Genomic DNA, 9,156 nt, shown 5'->3' with positions numbered 1-9,156 from the left:
ACAGGTGAGCTGCAGCTAGTTTATGGTCAGGACGTCACTCTGGATCTCGTGGCTTAACTGGGTCTGTAAATCACTCAGCTTCTTCTTTAATCCAGACAGGGCTGACAGGACAATGGTTTCAGGGCGCAGAGAGCCACAGGACTCCACGTTGTAGTAAAACCTGAGAGGCAAGAGTCTGGTGAGAGCCCTCCATGAGGCTCTCATGAGCTATGGACACAGGCCCGCCTCCCTCCTGGGTCCTGACTCCTTTCTCCCCATGAACTCGACCTTGCCCCAGGGTTGACCTCCATCCAACCTCTTACAAACAGTGGTCCCAGGGCACTTTGCAGGACCTCGAGGAGGCCACGGCTACCTCAGAACAATATCTCAAAACACCTGTGTATGGATGTATTCTACACTGGGGGTAAGAGAACGATAAGTAAGCATGTCACCTTCTCCAGCACTTTCATGTTCGTCACTAGAAGGCTCTGGTCACTTTGGGGCCCTAGGTTTGATCCTAGGTTGATCTTTCTTTGGGAGCTGAAAAATCAGACTAGGAACAGTCTGGATAACTGGAGGGCCCCCCTTCCCCCAGCGACCAAAGGGGGATGATAATCTGCCTGGATGTGCACATACGGTGGGTGCAGCAGTTACCAGCCCCTCCTCAGCTGAGGGGAACTGGGATGGGCGGGAAAGGGCCTCCCTAACTCAGAGGCTGCATCAGAACTGTACGTCCTTACACACGTTACCTTCAAGTGCCAGACCGGGCTCTTACCTCTCCGGCTTGCCGTTGGGGTCGTAGGGCGCCTGCGACTCATCCTCGTCCAGCTCTGAGTACTCACTCTTTGGCCTGAGATCAAACAGATCAGCACAGGTTGCTACTGCCGCTTTGAGGGCACCTGTGTCTCACAGTGAGGCTGCCCCATCTTGGTCACCAGGAGCCATTTCCACACCCGCCCGCCCTGCCTGCCTTCGCTCCCAGCAGGAACATACCACTCCTCCGGCTTGGGGTACACCGTGTGCCTCAGGGCATTGTCGGGATCGTATTCAAAAGCCACGCCTGCAGTCGGGTTCCACTTGGCGTGTTCCTTGCCAAAGCCCTTTTTGGCGTAGGCTCGAAGCCTCAGCTCCTGGCCCTTTCTCAGCTTGACGATGAGAATGTCTGTGGGGAGATGTGAGTCAGTCGAGGGCCAGCAGAGGCACAGCTCTCCGCAGTCCGACCTGCAGCGCCACTGAAGGGCCGGGCAGCGCGAGAGCCTGGGTCTGGTGTCCGCCCCTCGGGCCCTTACCATCCTGCTCCACGTAGTCGTTGGGGTCATTATCTCGGCTCCGGGATGTCACCTGTAGGGGCCCAGACAGAGGCACTTATTAGCTGCTGCGCATCTCCCCACGCACCCCTTCTGGCACCCACCTTCCGGCACCTCCAGACCGCAACCTGCCGAGCCGAGGAAAGGATACCTGAGGAGGAGGTGGCAGAAGTGTCCACTAGGACCCAGTCTGTGCTGCTTACTGGCCTCTAACCCCTACCTCATGGCTCTGTGACAACCTCCCCAGTCAAAACAGTACCATGGCCTTTAAAAGGGTCCTTAGTGGACAGGGCCCACAGCACCAGTGCTTCTGCCCACACTGGCAAGAGTCCAGAATTATTAGCACTTCTAGGCATCAAGCTTAGGTTAAGGCAGAAGGTAACACAGGGAAAGTCGGTGTCTTATAAGAATCCACCCCGATCTGGCCCACTTGGAGCCAGGAGAGCAAAGGTCCTGGGTAGGGAGGGCGTTCCTGACCGGAATGACCCGGGGGCTGTTGGAGATGAGGTCTCGAGACGTGACGTGACGCGTCTGGTCTTCGTTGCACCGCACGTCGAGGGTGAACTCCACCGAGCACTCGGGGCAGAACTCTTCACACGTACAGTCCTGAGGCAGGAAGAGAGGCAGGAGTGAGTCTGCGGAGAGATGGCGAATCCTGGCTTGGCTCCCCGCTTCTAATACCCTGTTCCTTAAGGTTCTTCATCTGGGAGAGGGTGGATCACAGCCTCCAGGCTCTCGTGGGCTGTGTCCATCTGCCCACCACTCAGGCTGCTCAAGGGCAGGCGCATCCCAGCTCAGAGACCGCCTATACGCTGGCGTCCACGTGTCCTTCCCACCCCTCGCTGCCAGGCCACCACTGGGAGACACACTAACATCTCACCCTGGCTCCGGAGCGCTCTTCCTCAGAGAACCAAGGCGGTAAGAAGGAAGAGGCTTTCACACTGCATAGTTCAGCGTCCCCTGAGCTAAGTGGACTAGCCTGGGAATGCAATTGCCATTTAAAATAAAACAATCCAGGGAACAATAGAAAAAAGTACATTTTAAATTCCAGACTACTGACCTTTTCTTTAAAAATTTCATACGGAAACTTTTTCACAAAAGCAGAGAAGAGTGTGAGAGACTGCCACAATGTAAGCATCACTTGGCTTCAATAATTCTCACATTTGCCATTCTTTAAACTGATTCTTGAAACACTCCCGTATTAGAGATTAGCTGCTACCGTTTAACTTCAGGCAAGACGAGAGTTAACTAGAATGTAATCAAGCAAACTGTTCTCCCCCTCACGCCAGTGAGGAAAATCCAACCTATTTTCGATGTTTTCAAGACAATGAGGAAGATCTAGGGGCCATACCTGGATAGTCTGCAATCATACACAGGTGAGACAGGAAGGCAACCTAGACCCTTGAGACTGAATCACTCACAAATATGAAATTAAAGAAGCAAAATGTAATGGAAGACAAAAATATGAAAAGGTACTTAACCTCAAAAAAAAAAAATAATGAAAAGAGAGGAGTCTGTTCAAGAGATCAAGAGACTAAAGAGGTATAACAACTGAATGCAATGCATGAATGACAGACCCACAAACAAAAAACAATTAAGGGGAATTCCCTGGCGGTCCAGTGCTTAGGACTCCTCGCTTTCACTGCCAAGGGCGCGGGTTCAATCCCTGGTCAGGGAACTAAGATCCCGCAAGCTGCGTGGTGCAGCCAAACAAAAAAACCGTTAAGGACATTTTGAGGATAACTAGGAAAATCTGAATTTAGACTGTAGATAGATAGTACAAATCATGGCTAATTTTCCTAGGCATGATAAGTGCGGCTATGTAGGAAAATATCCTTATTTTTAGGACATGCATGCTGATGTAGCTCGGGGGAGAAATGTCATGATTTCTGCAACGTTCTTTCAGATCGTTCAGCAAAAATCACATCTATATGAAACACAAAGCAAATATAGCAAAACATCAACAACTGGAAATTACAGGTGAAAAGACAATGAGTATTTATTCTACTTTTCACTTTTCTGAAGATTTTCAGGAAAAAAACTCCAAAAAAATCCATACCATCTTTGCTCAGTAAATGCAATACTAGAAACAAATTTAACGGAAGGCACTGTTAGGTCATGGGGGATGCATATCTTTATATAAGATACTGACTAACTGGTCTTCAACTGGTTGTACAACTGTCTTCACCAATATATGTGATGTTTTATTTCTTAAAAACAGACTCTGGAGACATGGAGCAAAATGGTGAAATGTTAGAATGTGACAACCGGTTTGGTGGGAGCATGCCTATTTGTTATATTAGCTCCACACTTTGCTGTGTGCTTGAACAGTTCTTTTAAAAAACACATATAAATTTACAAAATATATCAAATTAGCCACCATAAAAATGACATGCCCTCGGGAATATTAGAAAATGGGCTGATTCAGGATCACCTACAGCCATCAAGAAGGAATAGTCTCAAGCTGTTACCTAATGCAGCTCTGCTGAAAGGATGCAGGTAACCTAATCCTGTCCTACACTCTCCCTAGTTCTAAGTCTGTTAACGTGTCATGGAAGTGCAAACCTGGCCCTAGAGGCAGGGAGCCGTGTTGAACTAGCAGAACTTACGGGGTGAGGCACAGACCTGCAGACACCAGTACCCCAGTCACTCAGGTGCTGCTCGGTGGGACAGCTCTCACTCCCTCTGCTCCTTCTCCTCACCCTCTAACCTCTGTCGACTTCCTTTAGCCTCCTAGGCCCCTGTCCCTGGGAAGAGATGCTCTGGAAAGCAGAGTCTGAAGAGGAACAGCCCCACCCGTTCCGAATAATTGGGCATCCAGGAGTATGCCCCCTCTTATGTGGCTGGCTAATGAGACTCCCCGATGCCCCTTGAGACTAATCAATCTGAGGTCCATCAGAACCAAAGACCAATCAATGCCTGCTTTGGGCTCTAGACAACATCTCCACATTGTCTTTCTAAAAGCTGAAAGCAAGATGTCGGGAAAAATCCCTGTAAGAACTAAAGTTCCCTGCCTCCCCCCACTCCCGACCTTCCATCCAAGCACACAGCATACCCGGGAGTACTGCAGCTTGTCCACAATGTCATCACTCGTGAGGGGAATTAATCCTGGAAGACAGAAAAGCACATTAAAGAAGGCCAAGGGGCCAAGCCAAAAGGAGAACCCAGAAGTCACCCTGGGAGTGAGGAGGCTTTCTCCTCTGACACGGGCACAGCCCCCTCCCTTTAACTCTCCAAACTCAGCACTCACCAAGCCTGTGAGCAATGAACTCATCGTGAAGGACTGAGGAATTGGCATCAATCTGAACCCAGTCAATTGCTAAAGAATGAAGGAAGCAGAAAAGGAGACATGCAGTTTAGCCACCACATTTATCTAAAGACTTAAGAGCAATGGTTCTCCAGATTTAAAAATCATCTAATGCTTATGAAATTGCAGAGGCCTGGCCAGGCTGCCAGACTCTGATTTCACAGCTCTGGAGTGGGGACCAGGAAGCTGCATTTTAACAAGAACCACACACACCACACCCTGCTTCCCTGCTCAGGTGGATCTGATGCAGAGAGTTCCCTGTACCACCGAAAAAACACTGACTTATTAGAGAATACCACAGGAGTGGGAACGTGTTTCTTTGAGCTGATTATTTCTGTGGGAAGCACTTAAATCTGCTATTCATGCCAACACCAAATCCAAGAGCACTTGAAAGTCAGACAAACCTCACAGAAGTAACACAGACTTATGGTCCACATCTCATTTTATGATATAGTGACCAGATTACTCAGATTACTCAAGTTAATACTTTATTATCACTCAACCAACTAATGCTTACAGAATCCTTTAATGAGCGAGGCATACTAAGTATACAACCCAATACCTACCAGCAATGAGCTAGTAGGATGGTAAGAACTGTACCTGTCACACACGCCTGACTTAAACACACATTCACTCATTCATTCACAAATAAACATCTGCACATAAACAATTAAATTCATTAATCAAATGGCACTGCAGCCCAACTGCCCAATGAGGGGCATGGACACTAGGTACGGAGGTCAGAAGAGGACCAGACATGACCTAGCCCCAACCTGCTTTGTCCTATGCTTCCTATTGCTTCCTCAACCCAAGCCAAATAAGGACCATGAGCCATGCTTCTCTGCCTCTGCGTCTTTCCTCCCACCGGCATGCCCTTAACCTCTCCTGTGCAGCTGAAAATCCTGAGCCTCCTATAAACCAAGCCTTGCCTGCCCTCCATGATACAGAGACGAACACTGTCCCTGTAAGCTCCTCCCTCCCAGAACTCTGTCCAGACTTCTCTTAAGACACCTGTCATATTTTGCCTTGTGTTATATTTGTGTGTCTTGTCTCTACCTCATGCTTCAAAAATCCCTTGGGGCAGGGTCTTCAGATGTCTTAACTTCTGTATTCCTAGCTGGGGCCTGGAATGCAGCAGGTGCTCAATATTATTTGTGGGAAAAGTGGCACTTAGAATGTCAGGGCTGCATCCTAAAGCACAAGTCCCTCATTTTACTCGTGATGGAACTAAGGCCCCGGGACATGGAGTGATCAGGCAGAGAAGGAGGACCAGCCCTCCAAGCTCTGAGTTGAAAAAGTCTCTGGGGGTGGTAATGGTGGAAAAACTATAACGTTCTCTTCTTTACCAAGCATTTGGCCTGCTTATTTCCTTAGGCGTCTGCACGCTTGATGCAGCAACTATAACCCAAACTCTCTGGGCTGACACTCAGAAGATATTTGTAGTGTATCTGTAAACGTGTAGAACGCCTAGTGCAGAATGGCTGGAACCAAAGCAGAAACAGATTCTCCCTCTTCTAGGCACCAAGGGCCCTGTAGCTATGCTTCTCCTTAATTGATCCAAAAGTCTGTCTTGCATTTGGGTTGTCTGTGAATTCATCTTTCTCCTGCAACTTCACTGTGAGCCTTTGGAGGGCAGGAACCCTGTACTTTACAGCTCTGCGTTCCCAGTGCCTAGCACCACTGCCTGGTGCTTATATGCTCCCTAAATACAGTTGACGGAACAGATTCACATCTACCGGTAGTACACACTCACTGAACACAATGCACAGAGATTACCTCCTTAATACTTGACATCATCCTGATAACTACCATTAGTGTCCGAACGTTAGAGAGGAAACTGCAGCACACAGTTTAATAACTTGCCCAAATTTCACAGAGACAGTAAGTGAAAACAGTATTCAAACCCAAGTCCACAGACTCCTGAACCCGTGCTCTCCACCAACGCACGTGGAAGAGTGGAACTAAATAGCCCAGGGAGGTGACCAGAGTGGCCCAGGGCCAAGGGCACAGAGACCAGTCAAGTCTGCAGCATTACTGTTCTCTCAGCGCCCCCATCCCCGGCCCAAACCAAGGCTGGAGGCAGGAGCGCCAAGGTATGGGGAGTGTTGGGGGGCAACAAGGCTGCCCTGGCAACAAGGCGGGGGTCGCTTACCTATTATGGGCACCTCAGCGATGAAGACCCTCCGGATAGAATTTGCCACCCTGAGGAATGAAAACCAAGCGGCGTGTGGGCACCGCAGCCTCGACAGGCCTTCCCCGCGACCCACGGTTCCCAAAGCGAAAGCCCTGGTCTGGAAAGATGACCCCCGCCCCACCTAGGCTGGGGCCCGCGGCTCTCCAGAGCCGCCAGCCTCTTCCCTCAGAAGCCTTACGCCAGGTCCGTATTCTCGATGATGAACTTGACATTCTCGTCGGTGAGCTCCGTGATCCGCACGGTAGGCTGGTTGGCATACGGCATCGCGCCCCACCACTCTCGGCCTCCCGCGTCGGCTGTACTGCGCCTGCGCCAACGCCGCCACCGGAAGTCGGTCGGCGCGGCCTTGCCGCTTCGGCGGAGAGGCGCTCAGAGCGCCACCTGCTGCTCGGAGGCCCAAAGTTTTTTCCACCCCCGCCCCCTTCTCTAAAGGGCACCAGGTTCAACCATTTGGAGGGCGATTTGGCAAAACATGCACACGCGCTTGACTCAACCATAACACTTCTAGGAATTCATACTGCAGAAGTACTTGCAGTAGTAAGCAAAGATACATCTACAAGGACGTTCACTGCAGCAGTCTGTAGCAGAAGATAAAACTACTTGCCCATTGACAGAGACCTGATTAAATATACAAACATAGGAATACAGTAACGTTTTTTAAAAGAATGAAGTCTGTACATTTATGGAAGAATAAAAGTACAGTCGGTCCTCCGTATCCAAGGGTTTTGAATCCGTGTATTCAACCAACTGAAGATCAAAAAAAAAAAAAATTCCATAAAGTTCCAAAAAAGCAAATTTGCTGTATGCCCAGCAACTATTTATATAGCATTTACATTGTATTTACAACTATTTACATAGCATTAAACATTGTATTAGGTATTATAAGTAATCTAGAAATAATTTAAATTATATGGGAGGACATGTGTAGGTCATATGCAAATACTACACCATTTCACATAAGGGACTTGGGCATTCACAGGTTTTGGTGGGGAGCAGGTATCCCACGGATACCGAGGGATGAACGCACACTTTAGCAAAGTATACTTGAACAATAGGTTTATACCCTTTCCCTTCCACACCCCAAGTCTGGATCATGCACTTCTGAAACTGCAAGAAGATACAATGCTCTTTAATGTATTGATATCATCTACAGTTCTGTGTAGCTGCAGTGAGTAGGTATGAGTTCTTCATCTCTGCATCTCCAGTGCCTGGCAGTGTGCATCTCATAGGTTGAACATTCAATAAAGAATTACCAAAGTCCCCTAAACAGCCTAGAGAGAGGTTAGAGTGGGCTTCAAAAAGGTGGCAGTAGCTTTTTTTTTTTTTGGCCGAGCCGTGTGGCTTGTGGGATCTTAGTTCCCCAACCAGGGATCCAACCCATGCCCCCTGCAGTGGAAGCACAGAGTCCTAACCACTGGACCGCCAGGGAATTCCCAGGTGGCAGCAGCTTATACAGAGAAGCCCTAAAATAGAACTTGGCAGGGGACAACATTTAGGGGGCAGAATGAGAGTAATCAGAGGAGATGAGGAGGAGTTTGCCTTAGCAAGGAGTAACACCTCCTCCTGAGACAGAGGGGAAGAGCATTGAGGGGGCCCTTGCTACACAGCCTGTGTCATCTCAGTAAATTAAGAATTAAAGTAGTCTTCTGAGTATAAGACAGATCCTATAAAGGAGAGAATGGATGAAATTTGGAATAGCTACTGCAGGGAACTTGACAGGATGTCGAGGTAAAGGAATTAGAGAGGTGCAGAAAGGGCCCAGAGGAAGGTACACAAGAAGAGACTGGAAATTCCTACTAGCTTGTTACTCCCCCCATCATTGTCTACTTGGGTAGGAGACAGCAAAGCAGAAGACAGATGCTGTGCGATGCTGTATGTACCAAAATGTTGAAGCTCTAACCCCTAATGTGAGGATGTTTGGAAATGGGGCTCTTTGTGAGGTCATGAGGGTAGGGCTCTCATGATGAGATTAGTGCCCTTATAAGAACAGGGAGAGACATCAGAGCTTGTTCTCTCTCTGTCATGTGAGAATACAGGGAGAAGGCGGTCATCTGCAAGTCAGGAAGAAAGTTCTAAGAACCAAGTTGGCTGGCACCTTGATCTTGGGCTTCCAGCTTCTAGAACTGTGCCATATTTCATCACAGCAGCCTGGGAAGACTAATGAAACAGAGTTAACCGGACTGAAAAAGGAAGCCCAGACAGTGTAGAGGCTGAGAGAACTAGTAAAGCTAAAGACTGTGCCACTGAAATAGTTAGTGACAGACAGGAGTCAAAGGAGCTAATGGTGAGGGGGAAAAGGCCGCTGCCATCCACATTTTACTGATGGGAAGCCTGGGCCCACAGATGCAGAGCTGTCCTAACTGCTCAGT

The 9,156-nt window shown here is 48.8% G+C and overlaps 1 protein-coding gene across 1 annotated transcript; it reads right to left on the bottom strand.

The window, feature by feature from the left end:
* Window positions 1-7,348, bottom strand: POLR2C (RNA polymerase II subunit C). The gene is made up of 9 exons (XM_082677986.1): window positions 6,966-7,348; window positions 6,746-6,795; window positions 4,537-4,605; window positions 4,342-4,394; window positions 1,764-1,892; window positions 1,269-1,320; window positions 973-1,141; window positions 755-829; window positions 1-160 (listed from the first exon to the last, which is right to left on the bottom strand). The coding sequence occupies exons 1-9, from the start codon at window positions 7,049-7,051 to the stop codon at window positions 16-18; spliced, it is 828 nt and encodes a 275-aa protein (XP_082534112.1). The 5' UTR covers window positions 7,052-7,348; the 3' UTR covers window positions 1-15.
* Window positions 7,349-9,156: the final 1,808 nt, after the last annotated feature.

Source organism: Grampus griseus, assembly GCF_964374135.1.
Source record: "Grampus griseus genome assembly, chromosome: 19".
Classification (NCBI taxonomy): Eukaryota; Metazoa; Chordata; class Mammalia; order Artiodactyla; family Delphinidae; genus Grampus; species Grampus griseus.
This window is presented reverse-complemented; position numbering and strand designations above follow the sequence as displayed.